Source organism: Chiloscyllium plagiosum, chromosome 5, assembly GCF_004010195.1.
Source record: "Chiloscyllium plagiosum isolate BGI_BamShark_2017 chromosome 5, ASM401019v2, whole genome shotgun sequence".
Taxonomy (NCBI): Eukaryota; Metazoa; Chordata; class Chondrichthyes; order Orectolobiformes; family Hemiscylliidae; genus Chiloscyllium; species Chiloscyllium plagiosum.
The window spans coordinates 32,704,753-32,729,615 of record NC_057714.1 but is presented as its reverse complement, the minus strand read 5'-3'; the positions used below and the strand labels follow the sequence as shown (position 1 = coordinate 32,729,615).

At 40.6% G+C, this 24,863-nt stretch overlaps 1 protein-coding gene across 4 annotated transcripts in view; it reads right to left on the bottom strand.

Moving 5' to 3' along the window:
- Positions 1–24,863, bottom strand: part of agmo (alkylglycerol monooxygenase) — a 367,119-nt gene that overhangs the window by 330,274 nt on the left and 11,982 nt on the right. For 3 of the 4 annotated variants that reach the window (XM_043689828.1, XM_043689829.1, XM_043689826.1), the window contains exon 2: positions 8,370–8,500. The exons of the other annotated variant lie outside the window; for it this stretch is intronic. In XM_043689828.1, the coding sequence (XP_043545763.1) occupies positions 8,370–8,500 (131 nt within the window). The remainder of the gene's footprint in view (positions 1–8,369; positions 8,501–24,863) is intronic. 4 annotated transcript variants of the gene reach the window in all.

The window sequence follows — 24,863 nt, the reverse complement described above, 5'->3', positions numbered from 1 at the left end:
GTCATGAATAAGGTTTCAAGGTCGCAGGAGAGTACCAGCAGGCGAGAAGGTGGTTTGAAGTGTGTCCATTTTAATGACAGGAGCATCCGAAATAAGGTGGATGAACTTGCAGCACTGGTTGGTACCTGGGACTTTGACGTTGTGACCATTTTGGAGACATAGACAGGAATGGCATTGCAGGTTTCAAGTTTTAGGTGTTTCAGTAAGATTAGGGAAGGTGGTAAAAGAGGGGGAGGTGTGGCTTTGTTAGTCAAGGACAGTATTATGGGGGCAGAAAGTACGTTTGTTGAGGACTCATCTACTGAGGTAATATGGGCTGAGGTTAGAAACAGGAAAGGAGAGGTCACCCTGTTGGGAGTTTTCTATAGGCCTCCAAAAAGTTTCAGATATATAAACGATTGCACAGATGATTCTGGATAGGAGCGAAAGTAACAGGGTAGTTGTTATGGGGTCTTTAACATTTCAAATATTGAATAGAAATGCTACAGATTGAGTACTTTAGATGGTCAGTTTTTATCCAATGTGTGCAGAATGGTATCCTGACACAGTATATGAATAGGCCAACAAGACGTGATGCCACATTGGGTTTGGTACTGGGTAATGAACGCGGCCAGGTGTTAGATTTGATGGTAGGCGAGCATTTTGGTGATAGTGACCATAATTCGGTTATGTTTATTTTAGTGATGGAAAGGAATAGGTATACACCACAGGGAAAGCTGGAGGAAAGGCATTTATAAAGCAATTAAGCAAGATTTAGGACGCCTCGGATGGGGAATGAAACTGCAGGGGATGGGTACAATTGAAATGTGGAGCTTATTCAAGGAACAGCTACTGCATGTCCTTGATAAGTATCTACCGGTCAGGCAGGGAAGAAGTGGTCGAGTGAAAGAACCGTGGTTTAGGCATCCAAGATGATCAGATGATTAGTTAGGTGGATAGTGAGAGCCTTTTTCCTAGGATGGTGATGGCTCACACAAGGGGACAGAGCTTTAAATTGAGAGGTGATAGATATAGGACAGATGTCAGAGATAGGTTCTTTACTCAGAGCGTAGTAAGGGCATGTAATGCCCTGTCTGCAACAGTAGTGGACTCGTCAACATTCAGGGCATTTAAATGGTCATTGGATAATGATATGGATGATAATGGAATAGTGTAGGTTAGATGGGCTTTAGATTGGTTTCACAGGTCGGCGCAACATCGAGGGCCGAAAGGCCTTACTGCGCTGTAATGTTCTATGTTCTATTTTTGCTTCTGTCCATTCCAGTTCTGGCCCCAGGGATGGTATAAAATTCAAGCCCAAGACTTCTGTACTAAGTTCCATTCAGCCACCATCTTTTCTTTATTCTGTCTATATTGACAGGCATGGGCAGAATTCCACTTTCTCCTGGAGTGAATTTCACTCCCTCTGGTTCTTGGTTGGTTCCAACTTATATTTTACCACTGCTTTCTCAAGAGAATGTACAGATTGCTTCTACTGCACTCATTAACCTGCTTTTACTGGATTCTATTGGCTCTTTCTGCCCCCTTAACAGAATTCACAAGTCATTTGGCCCATTTAATTTCGACATTGCTCTGATACGTTTCCCATTTTCTCTAAACTGCTGCTGTACACTTGAATCTGGTGAATATTGAAACTAGTTTGCTCAAAATCCCTCAGGACTACTGCACCATCCAGTGGGTTAAATCAGCTCAAAGTCCCTTGTTATTTCTAATTTTGCATATTATTCAATATTTTACAGCCGCTGTTCAAACCAGCTCAGTTCAACTGTTTTGCTCTTCAATCTGTTTGGATTCTTGGTCCTTTGGGTTTCATCATTACCATGCCCTGTGCAGCTGCTGATCCACTATAACTACACCAGAACCAATGCATACTCGTCTGAAAATCAAGATCAACTTCTGTTGGCTCATGGTGGACTCTCCACATCCCCTTAGTCATTGGATTCTTTTCTTCACTTAAATAATATCCTGCCTGTAAAATGGGTCTCAGAAATAGCCTTTCTCCACAAATGGCACCAGTTCTGGCCACAAGTCCACACAGGATAGAAACCAACTCTGACAAACTGCAGGCATCAAACTTTAACATATTTCACCTGTCCTCGACTTGCAATCATCACTGTCATTCATACACAAAAACTTGGGGATTCTGAGCAAGCATGAAATTGACACCAATTTCTCACACATTTGAAATACCCAAGTTTTGAAGGCAATTGCATATCGAGCTTGAAGCTACCGAAAACCATTTTATGACGAGGTCAAACTTCAGGGGATTTAGCCAAGAAACTTGTGCTGTTTATCCAACCTCGATGTCAGTACCTCTCCCAGGTTAAGCAGTAACACTTTGGAAAACTCAGCAGGGCTGGCAGTACCTGTGAAGAGAAATCCATGTTAACTTTTCAGGTGCAGTGTTGTTTTCTCAGAACTGGCGGCAGCTAGGAAAATGTTGATTTATATGCAGAAGATAGGGTGGGGGAAGGGGATAAGGAGTAAATGATGTGTGGGATAGAGCCCAAAGACAAAGAAGAATAGTTGGACAGACAAATGAGTCGCTGACAATCTGGCTAGGAAGGTAAATAGCTGTTAATGGAGACGGTTGGTGGCTAACAATAGATACTGTGTAATGACAGGCTATGTGATAACAAGCCTGGTGTGTGTGGGGTAGGGGACTAGGACAGGGGAGAGTTCAAGCCTTAAATTATTGAACTCGATATTGAGTCCAGAGGGCTGCAGGGTCCCCAAGTGGAAAATGAGGTGTTGTTCTTCCAGCTTGCTCTCAGCTTCACTGGAACACAGCAGCAAGCCTGAGACAGAGATGTTGGCCAGGGACAGGGTGGTGGCAGGCAACTGGAAGCACAGAGTTTTTTTCTGCATGCAGAATGTAGATGTTCTGTGAAGCCATCACCCAGTCAATGCTTCATTTCCCCAGTGTAGAGGAGACCACATTGTGAGCAGCGAATGTAGTTGACTAGGTTGTGGGAAGTGTAGGTAAAGTGCTGCTTCACCTGGAAGGTATGTTTAGGCCCTCAAATACTGAAGAGGGAGGAGGGAAATGAGCAGGTGTTATACCTTTGGTGGTTGCAGGGGAAGGTGCTGTGAGGATGTGGAGGTGGGGGGGCTGTTGGGAGTGGAGGAAGAGTGGACCAGGGTGTCCCGGAGGGAATGGTCACTGCAAAAGGCAGACAAGTGAGGGAAAGGGAATAGGTGTGTGGTGGTGGCATCTCGCTGGAGTTGGCAGAAATGACAGCTGATGATCTTTTGGATGTGGATGCTGGTCACAGCCCCACAGTACCTTCCCCTGCAACTGTCAAAGGAGGCAAATCACTACATTCTGCCCCCAAAACAACCCTGAGGTTCTAGTCGCCTGTTCCCTGGCCAACATCTCTGTCTCAGGCTTGCTGCAGTACTCCAGCGAAGCATAACACAAGCTGGAAGAACATCTCATTTTCTACTTGGGGACCCTGCAGCCCTCCAGACTCTATCAAGCTCAATACTTTTAGGGCCTGAAATCTCCCCTGTCCTAGATCCCTATCCCACACACCAGACCTTGTTATCACATAGCCAGTAACAGTCTCCATTAACAGCTATTCCCCTCTCAGCCAGATCATCTTTGACTCTTGTCTGTCCAAGTAACCTTCTCTGACTTTGGGCTCTATCCCTACCTATCAGTTACCCCTCACCTCCTTCCCCCACCCTATCTTCTGCCTATAAGCTGACATTTTCCTGGCTATCAGCAGTTCAGAGGAAGGATCGGGGGACCCAAAACGTTACCTCTGTTTTCTCTTTACAGATGCTGCCAGACCTGCTGAGCTTTTCCAGCAGCTTCTGTTTTTGCTTATAAATTACAGCATGTGCAGTTCTTTTGGTTTTTACTTTAGAAAACTCAGTTGTCATGTAGCTTAAATTATATATACACTTTTTGATGAGTAAATACGTTTAGATAGATAAGCCTTGAACATTAAAATTTTACTCAATATATTTGAGCAAATTATAGCAAGCTCTATTGTCAGCTCTAGAAGCAACTGTGTAGTAAGTGTCTTACACAAAAGTAATACCCTTGATTCAACTTATTAAAGGTGTATTACAATGTTCCCTCTAAACTGCATGGCGTGCAGTATCCCAGAAGTTCCTGCACAAGTCAAGATCAAGTTGGTACCCTTAATACATTTCTCATGCAGTTCCAAATGCTCAGAGTTAAAGGTGCCACGTACACAATGAAGGAACTTGCATAACAAAAATAAATAGAGTGGTTGTTATTTGGGTGACATAATGATGCTGTAGTAAATGGTGGAAAAGCCCAGCACAATATCTGAAGTAACTGGTGTGGGAATACCTGGAGGAGACAAATTAACTCCTTTCAGACACTGCACTGGACACGGTATCAATCTCACATTAGCAACAAGTGTTACTGTAAAATGCTTTTAGCTTTGCACTGATAATAAAACTCTGGGGCTGGATTTATAAAAAGGTGGGAACCCAAATCAAGAAATAGCCAGGCATGCAATTTAATACCATTGACCCAAGCTTCAGGCCAGTTTGCCACCAAGATCCTGAACCTGAGGAATTTCGAGGGTAGTCAACTGCCATTAATTATCTGGAATTATGTAGCCCACATCAACTGGAATTTTCAGTCACCAACGTGAGCAGCCCAGAATGACACAGACAAGCCTTTTGTTCTAAAAAAGCCAATTATCTGCACTTTTCTCTTGCTGTTGCTATGTTCACATTGGCAGCATAACCTTCCAAGATAGGAGCTGCCAATTTTGAAGTGCTGATCATCACCCATTGACCCTTCATCACTGGAAGACAATTGGCAATTTCGATTTGAGGGCCGGGCCAGGCCACTCCCTGGGTTTTAGTTATCTGGACTGTTAAAGATTGTAGTGAGTGTACCAAATGTACGCTGTGTGAGGTTGAGACCTGAAACTATCCCACATTTTTTGGTTCCCAGATTAAAAGCCCAGCCTGTGAAGTGTGAATGTGCTTCAAAAATGTATATCGGATGTCAATTAACAGATTAATAAGTAGGGTGGGGAGTTAGATTAATGATAATCCACATAATCACCACTTAAATGTAACCAAGCTCCCCAGCACTAACCAAAGTAACTGAGCACATGTCATTAGGCTGTGACTGGCTTTACTATTCAAAGTGATTGGTAGGAATAAACAATTTGTAAAGTACTTATCTCTGAGTAAGTTCCACATCATTTGCCATGAGGCTCCCCAAGTCCATATTCGGATTTGTCATTTGTTTGCTTGATCCAAAAGAAATTTCCAGGCTCACCAGAAATTTTCCTTAAATCCACTCCTAATGCATTTTCACTACACAAAATACACTTAGCAAGGTCTTCCCCCAGTTTTTCCAGCTGTATTTCAAATACAGTAAATCTTGCATATGTATTGCATTAGTCTTCTTTTGTCTCAACCTCCTGGTTATTTTCTTTCAACTCAAATATCAGTATGCATTCAAATATTCGTGGGACAAAGGACAAAAAAAATCAACTTTCACCATTAAAATTTATAAGAAAGCACAATATAAGAATGATTAATTAAGTGGAGCACAGCAAGAAGCAGCTGCTTTGACATGTGAGTTAACTCACTTAAGCATTACCTATTACTTTAAGCATCCAAAAGGAGGCAGATTTTGTTTTTATTAAGTTTGGACTGCAAAATCAGGCAGAAAGATCATGTGTTCCTAATGAAGTTAGCATAGTTCTCAATTAATTTAAATTGCACAAGTGAAATGGCCCCTGCCTAATCTTTCTCCACATCTTGCACTTGTATATTCCAATGAGAAGAAAATCTTCCCCTATAAATTCAAACAAAATTCACACTTCATAATCAATGCGTGAGCAGCAACTTAACTTAACTTACTTGGAGATTCAAATACAAATCCAATATAACAAGCAAGCCAAACATACAAACCTTTAGTCGATTGACACATTCTGACTGTAAATTAAAAAAAAAACGTTGTTTATAGTTCCAAGTTACAAACTTAGTCAATCTTTTCAGTGCTGAAGACAACAAGTTATCAATGGCTGAGTAATTTGGTTTCTATTTGTCATTGATTTGTTTAGCTTTTTTTTCATGCACGTGCTTTCTATACTTGATAATGATTTTATCAGGCAGATTGAAAATTTAAATTTTCAAAGATCAATAATCAAATTAATCAGTTATTAAATCCTTGTGTGTATTAAAGGCTATAATACCATTCAATGGAGAAATCTTAACACTAAAGAAAATCTCGTCCAGGAACAGTGATTTTCCTCTTATTTGGATTTTGTGGTATGATGTACCATATTCTTACATTAATACACAGAGAAAAACACACTGAGACATTAATGTTGAAAAATGTATACTTTTAACTTTGTGGTGTGGACTTCCATTATGTGTGGAGTTGCTGAAAATTAATTTCTGCAGAACTTGCTTATGTCGGCCAAACATTTCAACTGGGTCAATCCTGAGTTCTAGATTACTCAATTCACTGAAGTTGATGGACACAACTTCTCTCACAATAAAGAATGCAGAAAAATCAAATGTTTGCTGGCCTTCATTTAATCTTAAGAATCTTCAGCTTTGCTCAAAATTATCTTTATCTCTCCTCTTTATCTTCAGCTCTTAAAATTGTTCCCTGTTGCTCACCTTTTTAAGTTAAGATCCCTGTAGAACACCATGTTGTCTTAAAGACAGATTTTTGTTTTCAATCTCATCTGAGTTATGTGAAGGAAGCCACTTTTCTGGGCTGATATCCTAGATCTAAAAATTTCTTGTATGCTATCTTGGCTACGTCAAATAAATGGCAGTAAATGTAAAGTTCCAACAAGAAAAAGACAAATCAATTCCACAAATCACAACAGCATCTTTGGAGTCACAGTTACCAGATGTCAAATTGAACCATTCATTTCAGCAACAAGATCAAAACAATGATCTACAGGGCATCTTGAAGTGACTGGCTCATCTCTTAATCCTGCTCTTTGACTACAACAATGACTACAAGGTCAGCAGTATGATGCATGGCTGTAGTTGTTACAACTACTAAGAAGCTCAGCATTATTCAAGATCAGCTTGATCAGCAGACCCAAAGAATAAACCCAACTGTCAGCTTTCCACGAGCAGTGCAACGATACTGTTGCCAATGCAATATAAAGCACCTATAGGATTGAAATAAAATATCAAGGACATCGTCAAACCCTGGAAAGGATTTTTTTTTAAAAATCATGATAGGAACAGCAACATTTTCATATTCACACCAAGTGACACATAACCCTAGCTTGGAAATAACACACAACCTTCAAAGCCAAGTCAAAATCTTCCCTACTTAGTACCATTGATAGTGCACTACCACAATGTGATGCAATGTATCAAGGAGAGACCCTATTTTATATTCACATGATGGTGACAAATGGACAGTAAATGTACCCTTGCCAATGTCAGCTTAGCTTTCCAGCACTCTAGAAGTCTGACAATAACATGGATCAATACACTGCAAATTTGCCAACAATGTTCATTGATTCCCAGAAATATGTTCTCATCCAGGTTAATATAATTTTCAGCAGTTTTTAATTGTCTGTCACAATTGGCACACTCACCCTTATAGTAAGGTATAATGGCACACAAAAATACACAATATTTGTCTTTCCAAATCACTAACGAATATCTCCATAGTTTTCTTGTAATGATTATGACTGCATTTGCAAGAAAATAATGGATATGCTCTTGCATCAACTATTCTCTTATCAAGGTGGTTGCCTAACTGTAGCATTTATTTTCAATTGATTCCTGAAGGGCTTATGCCCGAAACGTCGATTCTCCTGCTCCTTGGATGCTGCCTGACTTGCTGTGCTTTTCCAGCAACACATTTTTCAGCATTTATTTTCAATACCGATCTTACCACAAAAACAACTTTATATCTATTATTTCATGGCCCTTTAAATCTTCTCATGGATAGTACGATCCTTATTACCCACAATCGACCAGAAGGGGGATATTCAAGGAAGATGTTCTCATGGGTGAAATCATGAATTTTAAAAACATCTAAATTCAAGTGGCTTATAAACAAGATGGATTCCATAACAGTACCAAGTATCAACCTTACGAGAGGCAAGACTGACTTACATTTATAACGCACATTTCAAGTGCATGTTTAAATATTATTTCAATGTTATGAGGTCTTATACCTCTACAGCCCTTACATACAGTGAATTCCCTCTCTTCACACAAACAATCAACTATCACAGCCAAAATTTCTATGTTAAGGTTGTTTGTCCTTTAATAGCTCAACTGATGCACAACATTTAGCTTCCAAATAGTTCTTCCCATCAGTATTTGAAATCTACTCCCAAGAGGATAACAAGGTGACAATTTACAGTACTTACTCTGGCAGTCTTGACAAGATGCCTGCACTGATGGAAGTTAGTGCATCATTTATTCGGAATACAGTTTTGCCCTTGTGAAACCAAGCGACAACCAGCTCAATGATCATCAGGCCCACAAAATAGGGTGTCGCCTACAAGACATAATTTTCATCAATTCATCTTTTGCTCAATCAACATATTTACATCACTGAGCTGCTAATGAGTGACTTACAGTAGCAAAAGAATTACATTTCTGATAATCAAGCATTTCCAGTGTGCTAATCTTTTGAGACAAATAGCTACTGTGGATTGTACAGTCAAGGAGATGTTTCAGTGTTTGATAGGTCAAGGTGACAATTAGACAATGCAAATAAGTAAGCACTTGTAAGATTCTTTTCATAAACTGTCAAATATGTTAATGAACTAAATACAACAAGCAGGATCCACCAACCATGAAAGAGGATATGAGAAATAAGTTAAGACACAGTACTAAGATGATGTTGACCGTGAGTCATAAATCGTTATAGTAGAGAGGAAAGACTAAAGTAAGAAGTTTCGGAGTTTTGAGATCCTGAAACAGAATAGTTTAGAGTTGAAGACTGAGGGTTAAATCCTAACTTGAAACAAGTGAGAAAAGCCTATACTACATAATACTGAGATGCAAAGATTTTAAAAATATACCCTAAATCTTTCTTAGTTTTAAAATAAATGGGTTCAAGCTCCTATGAAACAAGTTGATATAAAAATTTTAGTCACATCTATTAAGTATTTATAGATTTATATTCACTCAACAGAACTTTGAGGCCTACATATAATGACAGTAAATTAACAATTGTGTTTATAAATATTATTATTTCAAAAACTGCTCAATACTTCACTTATGTAATACCCATTTTAACACAATTAGAACATAGTTGGAACTGTGAGGTTTGTAGCTGTTGTATCAATGCAGTTCTGATCATTTCTCTCACGGGTTTTGGTACACTTTCTCTTGACTCTAGTACAGAAAATGTTCTCATTGTTGCAACTTGAACATCACAGTATCCAGCTCCCGATATCAAGAAGTACATTTTTATTGTGTAAATTTGGTGATTTCAGAATTATGAACTAACATCTTAGATCATCTTTGTTCACTTCTCCAAAGAGAGGAACTCAGAGTGCTTTGGTACAGAGGGCTTTGGCTGTGCTTATGTATGAATTGTGCAGAAAACTAGGTGTGGATCCAGCAGGTAATAAGGAAGGTAAATGGATATTTGGTAGTTATGGCTAAAGCAATAGAGTATGAAAGTTCGGAAGTGTTACTGCAAATGTATAGGCATTAGTGAGCCCACAATTGGTGTACTGTGTACAACTTTGATCTGCAGAAAGCAAGAATCATGCTGTATTGAAGACAGTTTGAAGGAGGTTTGCTAGATTTATTCCAGAGAAGATAGTTTTGTCTTGTGAAGAGAGATTGAGCAGTTTAGGCCTATACTGGCTGGAGTTTAGAAGAATGAGAGGACTCTTAATTGAGGTATATAAGAACAAAAGCAACAGGAGCTGGAAAAGGCCATCTGGCCCATTGAGCCTGCTCCTCCATTTAATAAGCTCATGGCTGAGCATTCCGTGGACTCAGCTCCATTTACTCACCCGCTCACCATAACCATTAATTCCTTCATTGTTCAAAAACCTATCTACTCTTGCCTTAAAAGATAGAAAGCAGAGAAGATGCTAAAGGTGATTGACAAAGTAGTTGGAGAAAGGATGTTTCCTTATGTGAGGGAACCTAGAATGAAAGATTATAATTTTATGATAAGGGGTGGCAGATTTAAAACAGAGACGAGGAGAAGTTACTTCTCCAAGGGTTGCAAATCTGTGGAATTTACTACCCCAGCAGTTGCTGGGCAGTTCCTTGAATAAATTTGAGGAGGAGATAGATAGATTTTTTTTAATTAGTAATGGGTTGAAGAGTTATGAAGAGTGGACAGGAAAGTGGAGTTGAGGTCAAGATGACATCAGCCTTGATTGTGTTAAATGGCATAGCAGGCCCCAGGGATTGAATTGTCTACTTTTGCTCCTAGTTCTTATGTACGAGCTTCAATTTTCAAAATGAGGAAGAGGGTCACTGGCTTAAGGGCTTAGACAAACTAGTATCCAAGACCTAAATGTGGAAGTTTCATCCCTGCTTCCAACAGTTGTCATTTTCACTGGTGTGGGAACTGAGGTGGATGGTACTGTATGTATTCATGGCTCTTGAATGCAACACTTTAGATTTTAGACCAATCAGAAGAAGTCTAAAGCTGCAAAAATTCTTTAAAGATAGGGTATCCTTTTGGTGAGGAAAAATACTGTTTTGGATGGATCCAGGAACATCTTTGGGAAAGACAAGGTGCCCTTTGAGATTGTTTCAAATAGATATATGAGTGTGCATAAAAAGTGGACAAAATAATTGGAACTTACAAAGGGACTATCAAGGAGCTGTCAAAGGAACTGTCAAGCCAAGCATCACGGGGGCCATGAAGCCATCATGGAAGCAGTCAATTGAACAGGCAAGCTGTCACATAAATAATTTCAAAGACCTGCTTTTGACTTTTTGAGTATTAACAAAATCAGAGATTGCTGACTCACTTGTTGACATACATTTGTGGACTATCATTAAAGGATCGATGCTATATGACAGATTTCACAACCCAACGTTTCAAAGGTGCACCTGTCAAGTTACAATTTGATTGACAGTCCAAGTGCTTATGAAAGCTTTGAAGAATGTTTATTTTATTACTGTAATGGATTATGTGATTGTAGAAAGTTAAGTGGTGCGAATCAACTTCCAACAATACTATTTTTCTTAGAGTAAATTTATGAAAAAGTCACTTAGAGATTTATCTTATTTTATCTGAACACAAGGTCTTCCATAGTGAATACTGGGTGAGTTAGTATAGAAGGTGCAAGCAAAAAGGACAGTGTGTGAGGGGCATGGTTCAGCACTCAGCATTGAGACTATAAAGGACAAGGAAGGTGGTAGATGCATAATGGTTAGGACAGAAAATATGATAGGACAAGGAGTTGGTTGGGGGTTCAGAATAACATGGACTGGGCACATGGAGTATATGAGCATGAAGGGTGGTGAGGGATGAGAATTCGAAGGATGTTTTAAGGTTTATTCATTCTTTAGAAACCAATTACAACACTCAGATCACCAAAACAGATCTTTCCCACAGCCATTAGATGGCTATCTCTGAAATCTTTGTGGGGATAGCAGACCTGACTTCCATTTATAGCCTTCAATTACAACTTTTCTTTTCCCACAACTTCCATTTACACTTGCTCACCACATTGCTGTAGGTATGGAGTCATTTGGAGGCCAGACCAAGTAAGGATAGCTGATTTCCTTCCCAAAAGGAAGGATCCAATCAATGGTTGCTTTAGGCTATTGCTGATTTTGTATCATCAGGAACTTGGTTTTTAAATTATTTCAACTCATTTCAGATTACAAATAGCACCAAACAGTTAAGATGTGCACCTCAAATGCCTTGAACTAGATTCAAACTAATAAAAGCATACATTTTGCCATGCACATCACTCAGGGATTATAAACTAAGGATTATGCAATCTCTCCTACATTTACCATTTCACACCCGGTATAAAATTAGCAAGTCTGAATTCTGTTCTTTTCATGGTTAGTACATCTTTGCAGAGGTTCAGTGCTCAAAACAAAATATAAATATTTCAGATGTGTTTATTTATTCATGGGATGTGGAGGTCTCTGGCTGGGTGAGCATTTATTGCCCAGAGGTCAGTTTAGAGTCAACCACAATGCTATGGGTCTAGAGTCACATGCAGACCAGAGCGTGCATCAAGCAGTTGTGACACTGTCTTTTTTCATGGTTGCAAATGTTTCCCGGAACGTTTGGAAGTTTTGCAGAGATCTGATCAGAAAGGTATCTTTACTGAAACATCACCAAGATGGTTGCCCTCCCGAAATGGACATTGGAAGGCTTTTCCGATAAATGATTTACAGTCATCATTACATTCTTAATTTATTTATTATTGAATTCAAATTGTATCATGTGCCATGATGAGATTCAAACCCAGATCCCCAGAATATTACCTTGGGTTTCAGGACGAATAGTCTAGCAATAATACTAGGAGGACATCACATTCCTGCCTGAGCAAAGCTGGAATAGAAACATTCATTTCCTAATCAAGACTTTAATTGTGTTAAATTAATTTAATGTGATTTAGTATTCTACTTAAAATCAAATTACAAAGTGATTACTTATCCCACAAAGAGATACAGAATTTAATAGTGTTATTTCTCTTCTGGTTTTCTTGTTCTGCTGCTTAAAACTTTCACTCATGCTGCAGCATAGCTCCGTGAACATTCGGAGCACTGAACAGCTTTGCCTTTGTGACTACTGTTTATTTGCACCCCTCAGGGTTTTCCAATGGGAAACCCTAGGAAATCAAAAAGAGGACCCCCATATTGCCCTTGACACTGGTAACTTTTTGTTCATCTGCCATCACATTGCTGAAATGTTCCACCCTTATAAATTTATTAACATGCTATTTGTATTACTGCACCTTAATTGCATACATAATGCAATTGCGATGCTGATGATTTTCATGGTTGCAACCTGTTTTTAGAATTCAGTATTCTGGGTTCATAATACAGTGGTCTACCTTAATGATTACCGCCCAGTGGCTATGACCTCCATAATCATGAAGTGTTTCGAGAGGCTGGTCATGGCCCACATCAACTCTAGACTCTCAGCCTACCTCAATCCCTGCAATTTGCCTACCGACAAAACAGGTGCACAGCAAATGCCATTTCCCTTTCCCTACACTCATTTCCGGAACATCTGGATGACATGTACACCTACATCAGACTCCTACTCATCAACTACAGATCCACCTTCAATATCTAACATCTCCAGACTAAGCTCAAAATTCCGAGACCCAGAGTCCACCCTCTATAACTGGATCCACAGCTTCCTGACCCACAGACTGCAATCAATGAAGATAGACAAGTGCACCTCCTCCACAATAATCCTCAACACTGGAGGCCCCCAACGATGCATTCTCAGCCCCCTACTGTATTGTATTCATGACAGCGTAACCAAATTCTGAATGAACGCCAGCTACAAGTTTGTGACGACACTACCATGGTAGAATGGATATCAAACAATGAGGAGTCAGAGTACAGGATGGAGATAGAGAGCTTGCTGTCATGGTGCATTCGGAACAACCTGTCTCAATGTTGGCAAAGCAAAAGAACTGATCATTGATTCAGGAAGAAAGGGGGAGGACACGCCCACCCCGCCCCCCATCCACATCAGTGGAGATGGTTGAGAGCATCAAGTTCCTCCACGTGATGATCACCAACAACCTGTCCTAGACCTCCCATGTAAATGAGATGGTCAAGAAGGCACAACACCTCTTCTTCCTCGGGCAGCTGAGGAAATTCGATATGTCCATAAGGACCCTCACCAACTTTTACAGCTGCACCACAGAAAACATACTATCCTGGTGCATTGCAGCCTGGTATGGCAACTGCTTTGCCCAGGACCGTAAGAAATTACAGGAGGTCGTGCGCACAGCCCAGACCATCGCAGAAGCCAACTTCCCATCCATGGACTCAATTTACACACTGTGGAGTGGCTGTCAATATCATAAAAGACCCATTCCAGCCCATAAATGCTCTCATACAACCTCTTCCGTCAGGCAAAAACACAGGAGCTTGAACACACGCACCACCAGGTTCAAGAGCTGCTTCTTTCTTGCCATTATTAGACTGCTGAATGGACTGCTAATGAAGAGCTTATGCTCGAAACGTCAACCCTCCTGTTCCTTGGATGCTGCCTGATGGGCTGTGCTTTTCTAGCCCCACACCTTGACTTCTGAATGGCATCTCTAGCTACAAATAATGTTGAACTTGCTAATGTTGATCTTACTTTGTACACCTCCATTGTGCAGTTGTTAGCCTGTATGCTTTGCTCTGTCAAAAGATTCTCTGATCTGTCTGTCTTTGTTTATTATCATCGCCTGTACTGCTCGCAAAACAAAGCTTTTCACTGAACTTAGGTACACATGACTACAATAAGTCAAATCAAACCAAATCAATTCAAATGAAAGCCTGATCTGAATGGCATCTCTATTCAAGTGGCACCAACATGGGTGCCTTAAGAGAGAATGCCTCATGATAGAGATCACATGATTATAGCAGACCAGAAAGGACATTTGAACATGATTGCACATCAATCCAAAAAAGTACAATACAAAAAAAGTTCATACATTATCATGAAAGTTTTGAATTACCCAAGTTCCCCAACACACACACACACAACTGTTCTCATGCCTTGGCCCTTTGTTATTCTCATCAACTTCTGCTTATGCTTTTCTTTAAAACTCTTTAAACCATGCTGGTCTCTTAAAAATGCACGTATGGTTGTTGGTGGTTAATCATCTGGAAGATTTTCCTTCCTTGGGGTATATTGTTATAGCATCACTTTTTTGCAGCCACTCTATCTGTAATTCTGTATTGTTAGATTACTGTGGACCTCAGGTCTGATGGTGGATCTGTGGACTGTGCACATGACGAGCTTACATCATCCTGATCTACTGTCTGCAACAAAGGAACTGCTTCTCCAGTTGTGTATGTGCGCTTGCAGTTGTGAATGGCCGTCCACTTCCGCTGGGTAGGATTGAGGTGACAGCTGCAGTATGCAAGTTGCCACATGAGCTGATATCTATTGAAAGCATTGAAGGTTTGTAAGACCATAAGTCCCCATACGATGTAAGAACATACATAGGCTGTTCTGCCCACCAGGTCTGCTTCACCATTCAAGATCACAGCTGAATTTATAATCCTCAACTCCACCTTGCTGCTTTTTCCCCCACAATCCTGGATTTCCTTGCTGATTAAAACTCCTTCTCTCTCAGCACTGAACATATTTCATGATCCAACCTCTTCTCTGACTGGCTCCCAAATGCTCAAAACTGGTAATGATTTAGCAGTTTCCTCAAAATGAAGTTGGTTTACTGCCACTTCACCTTGACTTTGTCACTCACACCTGTTATTAATACTGGTTTTTGTTTCTGACGAGGAGTCACACTCAACTCAAAAATGTTACCTCTGTTTTCTCTCCACAAATGCTGCCAGACAGCTGAGTTTCTCCACTAGTTTTGGTGTTTGCTTATGAGACTATTCAAAGTACTGTTTCAGATCACAAATTGCTAAGAGCATTCACTGTCCATCCTGTACCAGCCTGTTTCCAGATATACATGGCATATTGGGCTGTTTGAATTACCTCTTGTCTTGTGTGGCTGCCAGTAGGCACTCAGTAGTCAAAGAAGTAGAGGCGACTACACCTGAAGCAGAATATATGTCATTTGTGACAGCTTCCCATGAGGGTAGGGCCTATGCATCTGCTGTGGTGTGCTGCTTACCTTTGACTGACTGTGCCACAAACCTCATGAATCACCAGCAAAAATTTGCATTCTGGGCATTATTGTTGGCTATTCTTCAGTGTTGAGCAAGATGACCGATGGCTTAAATTCTGTTTGAATTGTGACTGTGCATCCCAGAATGTAGTCAGAAGATTTCTTGTCAGCCCACACAATAGCTAGGGCGTCTTTCTCAAATGATATCTCAGTGTTGCTGTGTATCTGTCAGTACCCTTGGGGGTATAGTGTACCTAAGAACATAAGAACTAGGAGCTGCATTAGGCAATTCATCACTTCGAGCCTGCTCCACCATTTAATGCAATCTAATCTTGGACTCAACTCCACTTTCTTGCCCATTCCCCATAACCCTTTAATCTATTACTAATTAAAAATCTGTCTGTCTCCTCAAGTTTACTCACTGTCTCAGCATCCAATGCACTCTGGGGTAGCAAATTCACAGATTTACGAACCTTTGAGAGAAGTAATTCCTCCTCACCTGCCATCCTTTAGCCTAAAATTGTGATCTAAAATACTGATCCACAAGATCTGCGAACTGAATTTGTAGCTCGCAACCCCTAACCCAGCAAAAAACACATCAGCCAATGACATAGCCATTTTGAGTTGCAGTCAGTCAATGTCTCCAATGACATGAGTAACCTCATTGATTCTGTCAAGTGTTCTCGGTTGGTGTTCATCCCGATAGCAGATGTAGTCCTGATTAAAGGACAGATGGAGTAGTTTGTAATTGTATGCTAAATTGGACAGGAACTTGTCTAGTTGTACGAACCTGTCTGTGAAATATTGGATCTCTATATTAATGAGATGGCGGTAAGTCCAAGATGGCTCTGTTTCTCAGATGTCAGCTTTGACATCAGTTGCGTGAAGAACATGGTCTAAAATATCGATACTGGATTCAGAGAACTTGCACTTACGTTTAAAATATGAAACCATAGCCTTTGCAATACTGTTGAGAGTCTGGCACCATGCTCCAATGTGTTAGATCTGGGAATGAGGATATCATCCAAATGAGAGATGATGACTTTGAGCTCTTCCAAAATGCTGGCTATAGTACGTTGAAAAGGCTCAGATGCTCAGCCAATTCCAAATGTTAACTCATGGAAACAAAGAGGAACGATAAATTTTCAGGAATTTTGATTACTTGTCTACTGTCTGCTATTGGCATCTAATTTTCTGAAAACTAAGTTCTTTGCCAGCTTGACAAAGCTGTTGTCCACAGATGCCACAGAGTAGATCTACCTTTCCCGGCCTTGTTCAACTTTATATGGTCCATGTAGATGCAGAGTCAGCCATTCTATTTGTTAAAGAAACATACCTGAGCATTCTTGTGTGTGTTCTGTTACTGGCAATACTTCATCCAAGGAAACATAGAATCTGGCCCTTCTCTCTCCTTTTTCCAACACAGATGTGGAAACTTTGAGGTAAGCAGACATAGCTGTATGGCATCTGATCTGAATGTAATAAGTCAGTTACAGCTTTCCCAAACCTACGAACAGCTTTGGGGTAAGTTGCTGGATAGGTTAAGTAAGTGGGTAAAAATCTGGCAAATGTGGTATCATGTGGGAAAATATAAAGTTGTTCACTTTGACTGGAAGAATAAATAGAGCAGCGTATTATGTAAACAGAGAATAATATACATGAGCACAAAAATTGAATATGCAGGTACAGCAAGTGATTAAGAAGGCCAATGGAATTTGATACTTCACTATGAGAGGAATTGAACAGAAAAGTACCAATGTTATGCTTCAGTTGGACAGGGTATTGATGAGTCCAAATCTTGCAGAATGTGTGCTGTTTTTGTTTCCTTATATAAGGAAGGAGCTTAATGTATTGGAGGCAATTCAAAGGAGCTTTACCAGAATAATACATGGAGTAAGCAGATTATCTTATTAGAATGTAGAATTATTGTCATGTGTACCAAAGTACAGTGAAAAATGTACAAAGTCACCATTCCTGGCACTGTCTTAGGTACAAAAGTACCTCAGTACAATATCATAGGTACAAAAGTAGAAAAAGTAAATAAAAAGGTACAAATTAAACATTACAGTCCTTCTTAAGCCATGGGCCTGCAGACACTCCATGCTTGGCTTTCCCCATGAGGGCTCGCTCTCCCCACCACTGGCCTGTGTCCCACAGGGGCTTTCCAGCCACAATGTTGCCAATGGCTGCTTCGCCACCGACCACCATCTGGAATCGCCAGGCTTTGCCAACGCCTGCCACTTCTCCGCCGACCACTATTTGGGCTGGCACTGACTGTAAAGGTCCCACTGCGGGTCCACAGGTGCTACTATAGTCCATCACCAATGCTGCCTCCATGGCCGATCTCTCTCCAGAGGGTAAGTTTATCAAAAAAAAGCTAGAATAACTAAAGAGAAAAAAGAAAGAAAAGCAGAGTTAAAAGAAGGAAAGCGGACAGAATGGACGAGACCTGCGTTCAGGTGTCTGGACGCTGCTTACTCCGCTGCCACCATCTTAGAAGTACTCATGGGCTTATTTCCACTGGAGCTTAGAAGGGCGAACAGTAACTTCACTGAAATTTCAAAATGTCCTGATGTTTCTTCTGGTGCACAAGTCAAGAACAAGGGACACTTAAAACTGGAGGTCACCCTTTCAGGGCAGAGATGAGCAGAGGGTTGTGCAACATGGAAACTCATTGCATCAGAATGCAATGGAAGCAGGGTCATTGAATATTTTTAAGGCAAAGGTAGATGGCTTCCTGTTAGTTATGGAAGTCAAAGGTTATTGGTAGCAGATGGAAATATGGAATTCAGAACACAACAGATCCGCCGTGATCTTATTGAATGGCGAAGTATTCTCAATCGCACAAATAACTGCCTTCTACTCCTAATTTGCGTATTCCTACTTTTAAAAAATTTCTTCTCCCTTGTGGATAAGTTGCAAACAGGTGCACACATGATTTTGAATAACAAGGTTTAAATTTCTCTTGAAGGGCCTGTGCCCGAAACGTCGAATCTCCTGTTCCCTGGATGCTGCCTGACCTGCTGTGCTGTTCCAGCAATAAAGTTTCAACTTAAATTTCTCTTCCACTAGATTGAAGTGTGGCCATCAGCTGTCCCTTCACCTTCAGCTGAGCGCCCCATAGACCATGAAGTCATTTCTCGATTGCTGAAGAAAATCAGGAATTAGCAACTCTACTGTACCAGAAAAGAGGGGGGACTGCTTAACCTAGTTGGCTAAAAAGCTGATTTGTGTGTCGCCAATATGATGCCAACAGTGGGTTCAATTCCTGCACCAGTTGAATCTACCATGAAGATTCTCCCTCTCAAATTCTCCCCTCACCCAAGGTGTGATGACCCTCAGGTTAAAACACTACTAATCACCTCTCTAATAGGACAGCAGCCCCCTGGTCTGCTATGACTAACAGCAACTTGATCCTATCAGAAAAAAATCAACTTGCCTTGCACAACGTTTAATTTGAGTTTTGTTCGGTAGCCATCATCTATAATGTGGGAATTCCAAAACACCTCGCTAGATCTTGTCACCTCACCCATGGTTATCTGGACCTTTTATATCTTGAATAGAACATATCTTGAGTACTACAGCACAGGAACAGGCCCTTCGGCCCTCCAAGCCTCCGCCAATTCAGATCCTCTATCTAAATCTGCCGCCTATTTCCAAAAGATCTGTATCCCTCTGCTTCCTGCCCATTCATGTACCTGTCTAGATACATCTTAAATGGCGCTATCATTTCCGACCCTACCACCTCCACTGGCAATGCATTCCATGCACCCACCACCCTCTGCGTGAAGAAGTTTCCACATAAAAACTTTTCCCCTCTCACTTTGAACTTGTGACCCCTAGTAATTGAGTACTCCATGCTGGGAAAAGTTTCTTGCTATCCACCCTGTCTACACTGCTCAGGATTTTGTAGGCTTCAATCAGGTTCCCTCTCAACCGCCTTCTTTCCAAAGAAAATAAACCTAATCTACTCGACCTCTCATCATAGCTAGCACCCTCCATACCAGGCAACATCCTGGTGAACCTCCTCTGCACCCTCTCCAAAGCAGCTATATCCTTTTGGTAATGTGGCTACCAGTACTGTTTTCTCCTCACTGGTAGCCCTTTAATATTTCTATGGGGGTTACCAATTCTCTACCAAGGCAAACCCACTTTAAAATGCCCCCTCCAATTGCTGAAGCTGCAGTCTACATTAAATGACTGTACAAACGTGTCACCAGTCAGGCTCTTATCAGCAATAACATAAACCCGAATCCACAGCAGTGAGATCACCTTCTGTATTTCTGCTCTGAATCCCTGCACATTTAGCCGGTGGTCACAGATCAGGAGCAAAACAATTAAAATGCACTGCATGTAATCATAAATTACCTTTGTGACTTGATAGCTATGAGTAAAATGTGTAGCTGCATTTAACTAATTGAAATGTAAGTCATCAGATTTACAATTGAGTTTCATTACTTTGTTTATTTTGTGAGCATCCATCATAACTACCCTGAAATGTTAATGGTGCAATTATCAAATGTTAGGTTTTACTCATCTGCATATTCTATATTGAAAAAGCGAGCAATTCCTACTAGATTAACAATGAGTGACAGCAATTACCAGAAGCAAAACAATGTTACGTTTCTTCATTTGATTGCCAGATTTATGGAGCTGTAGTTATTACTGCACAAAAAGAAACACTGGGCTGAAATGTTCCCATTTTTTGGCAAAAATAGTGTTTTTTTGGGAAGATTCAAGGCAGGGGGCATGCCAGGGATTATATATTGGCTTCTGTTGCGTAAAGAGTTGAAGGGCAAATGGTTAATTATGCAAAGGCCTGTTCCATGCCCGGGCTCTTGTATTAATTTGGAAGTGTTTGCTGCAGCCAGGACTTTGTGATGTGTACATCATTAGCTTCATGTTCAAAGCCCAGTTCCACAGTGCTTTTGATATTGCAAGCTAGGAACTGTGTCACACTGTGGTGCTTGATCATTTATAAATGACGGTACGGCCCAGATGCAAGCTTGCACCCTGCCTTTTGGTCAGGGACCTGGAGGGGCTGGCAGATGGGATAGTGGAAAGGAGGGCCACCTTCTATACTGCTTACCGCCAGAAGGGGATCTGTCTCACCCTCCCTTTAAAATCGGTAACTGCACGGAAGAGCACCAAGACTAATAGTGTACAACTCTCACCACTGCTTACAGGATGTCCACTAAACGGCTCTCACCCACTTCATGCTCCCAAACTATTAACCTTGGAGACAGTAAGGACTGTAAATGCTGGAAGTCAGAGTCGATAAAAAGTGTGGAGCTGGAAAGGTACAGCAGGTTGGGCAGCATTGGAGGAGGAGAGTTAACGATTCGGGTCAGGACCCATCATCATCATCCTGCTCCTCTGATGCTGTCGGACCTACTGTGCCTTTCCAGCTCCACATTTTATCCAAGCTGCTAACCTTCACCAACCATGCACTTCCGACATGCTCCATTGGAATACCTCACCACAACTAACAGATGCAAACTCTCATTGCAAAAACCACACAACCAAAATTAATGTCAAGATGGGGAGCAGCCAACATTCAACTCCTCATCACCTGTGAGGTGAAGACCCTGGAGACAGACAAGATCAAGGTTGCTTATTTTGAAACTCTGAAAGCACCATGTCCGGTCAGCCCAGTAACCTTCACTGTGCTGTGCTGCTCTCCCACTGCCAAGACTGAACTCATTCTTAAAATGTTCAAGTTTCTACCCCTATTGGACAAGCAATGTATGCACCAGCAACATCCACATGCCCACACACTGAAAAGGTCAGTCCCTGAATGCAAGAATTCTTCCTCCATCTCTTTGATGCACTGGCAAGGCTTTTATTAGCACTCTCCACCAGCTTACTTTGGTGAATACTTTTTCTAGTTTAGACCTAGGGTACAACCTAGTGAGTACATCATTGGCACAGTTCTGCAAGTAGGTAAGGAAGAAACACCCCTGGTCAGAGACCAAGCCCAGACGGAGGATGATCCCATGGTGTAAGCTATTAATAACACTGTGTAATTTCACACATGGGTTCAGGAACAGGAGGCAGGCTTGTCAGAGACACTCAATATACTGATTCTAAGGTCTAAGGAACTCAGAAACTATTATAACCATGCTATCTCTTTTTGCATTGTCTGCACAGGGTTGTGACAGCAATGATAGCACTAGCTCTTAGTTCATTTGTTTGGAATGGGTATGCCGATATTATGGGAGAAATTCAGAAGAAGAATAGCTTTTCTAAGATGTGATCTCTGAACAGCCATACCAAAAATTGAGGCTCCATTGTAGACCCCAATATATAATTGTATGGAGGCCTCCCAAAATGAGGCAATGATGAAATAACCCCACAGAGGCCAGTATTCCATCACAGTCACACTTTATTTACAAGTACAGGGTCCTTGACACTGATCCAACTCCCTCAGAGCCAGCTCTGAGTGAACAAGATTGTTGACACTTTTATGCCCGAAACGTCGATTCTCCTGTCCCCTGGATGCTGCCTGACCTGCTGCGCTGTTCCAGCAACACATTTTCAGTGTTGACACTTTTGTTGTTATCTGTCAGCCAGGGCTCCCAGATTGGGACTGTTAATCAGTGAACTCATATTCTATGACATCTATCTCATTACAACCACTATGTCCCTTCCCGACTGAGTCCGAGGACATTGTTCTTTTTTTTTGTAGCTCCTCCTGGGGTGTTTTAGCACTGGTTCAGGTTCCTCTGACTCTGCCTCTGATACAGACACAGTGTGCAATGCACAGCAGTTCTCCTCTTGCGCCTGGAGCATCTCAGAAGAAATCTGTTCTCTTCTTCAGGCAGCCAGGGTTTGAGGCGGCAACATTCACTGTGTCCGTACCAGATTCCCAAGTATCTTTAACACTTGATGGAGAGGGAGAACCCACAGGATCTGGAACAGTTGGGAAGGCTGTCAGGCACATTTTGCTCCAGTACTAATTGAAAGTTTGCATATGGTCCGCATGCTTGATTAGGATCGTCAGACCTACCCAACCTTTAAACATCAGCTGAGCTGACCTTGTATTGACGATGCCCCTTACCCATGCAGGGCCATTCTCATGGTTCTTACACCAAATCTCATCTCCTGAAGTAAATTGCCTCTCTCATTTATTGCTGTCGTGTCCAGCATTGGCATTCCTGATCCTGTTTCACTCAGAAGATCAGACTTAACCTGGTGTGGGACTTTTCAGGGTTTGAACTCTCCTGGATGCTGGACTAATTGTGGGCCAGTCTCTGGCAAGCAAAGACAATGATCCTTGGACAGCGGTATGACCAAGCGACTGACTCAACATGACCAACACTTTGTACTGTCAGTGGACAAACCCCTTTCGCAGGGCAGGTTGGGAGAATTGGAAGCTGAACAGAAGTGAGGCAACTTTAGCTATTAATGAGATGCAAATGGATGGATACAAAAATATTGGCCGTTTATTAGTGAGATTCAGAATTCTTCCCTTAAACCATAATGAAAAATAAAATCAGAAACATTTTTCCCCAATATATGGAGTCTAATTTATTTTTATTCGCACTCTTCTTTCCCAAAATTTTGCCATTGGCCATAATGCTCAAGGCAGTGGAAAATTCTATTTTTTTTAATATAAAGATTTCACACAGAGTTGCACCTTTCCTTCTCTAGCAGAAACAATTAGGCAATGGAATAGATTCAGAAATCTAAGATACATGCAGATACAAATATAAACAAAAATGATCCAATCAATCAGTAACAGAACCTACATCATTGTAAAAACAAGCAACCCATTGACTCTCCAAATTATCAGTTCATTTTCAAAAGGAACCCGCTGGAAAGGGAATTTGAGAAGATAGCTACTATAATAATACAGTTCAGTTGGTTTTAGCTTGACCTGTCACCAAATTAGAAACTCTTTATTTCAGCAAATTCCTGATTGACAGCATCCTGGGCAGTAAACTGTAAATAGACTCTGAACTTTTCAGAATTAATTTTCAATAAAAAAGAAAATACTATTTTGTTTCTTCAAAGACAACAACGTTATGGATGTAGAATTGACCACAGTGTTGTTATATTGTCCTTTAGTCACCATCAACAAATAAGACTGTTTGAATATCACTTGCTTTCCATTGTGGAAGACTGGAAAAGTAAGTGCCAAGTGAATTATTAACCATTAAAGAAGCAATCATGCTTCATTTTCCCAGTTATGTACATTTTTGAAGATACCAGAAATCTGATCAATGCACAACCCGTTTGTAGTTTAACTTACTAAAGTATTTTTCTAATGTCTACTGTCTCGCTAAGGACAGATGTTGCTTATTTTCTGCAATCATGCTGCCAGTTATAAACAAAGCATCCTTATTGTTACAAAATAAGGATCCTTTAACATGCCAATACCAATTTATTTTTAAAAAATAAACATGATACGTGATAGATTGTTCAATTTAACACCCATTTGCTAAGCTGGTTTCAGGAAATAAGCCAAGCTGTTACATAATGTAATGAAGCATCAAAGATCACTTGGTAAAATCTGTTTTTTGACCTCTCTGTTGAAGGTCAAAAACAAGTTCTCGCAAAAGATTTCATTTCTGAATCTTTCTCATCCCTTTCTCTCATGGGAGAGAGAAATTAGAAGCAGTATCATTCAAACAAACAAACAAGTGCAAAAAAAAACAAATTAAATGCACGCAGTATTACGTTAAGGCTCAGGAGAGAAAAAGAAAGCATCTACCATAATTAGCTCAACATCATGCTGAAAAAATACAAATCCATAAACTAATGGTCATATTGGAATCAAATGATCATTCAGAAATGCAAAAATCTCATTCAAATCTGGCTACACATGCCAAAATTTTGCAGATTGCTACACTTATGACAGACATAGCATACAGATGATTATAATCTAATTAGCATCAAGACCATACCTGCTATTACTAGAAATATGGCATATATTTATACTGATGTGCATAGAAACTACAACAAAGAGTTTGCACCCAATCTATGTGACTAATTTAGCCTCCATCCAAGCAGAGCCAGAAGATCATGAGTGCTGTCCTGGTCCCCTTATTTGCTTTTCTTCAATAATTCAGTAATATATAATGAAATGCAGAA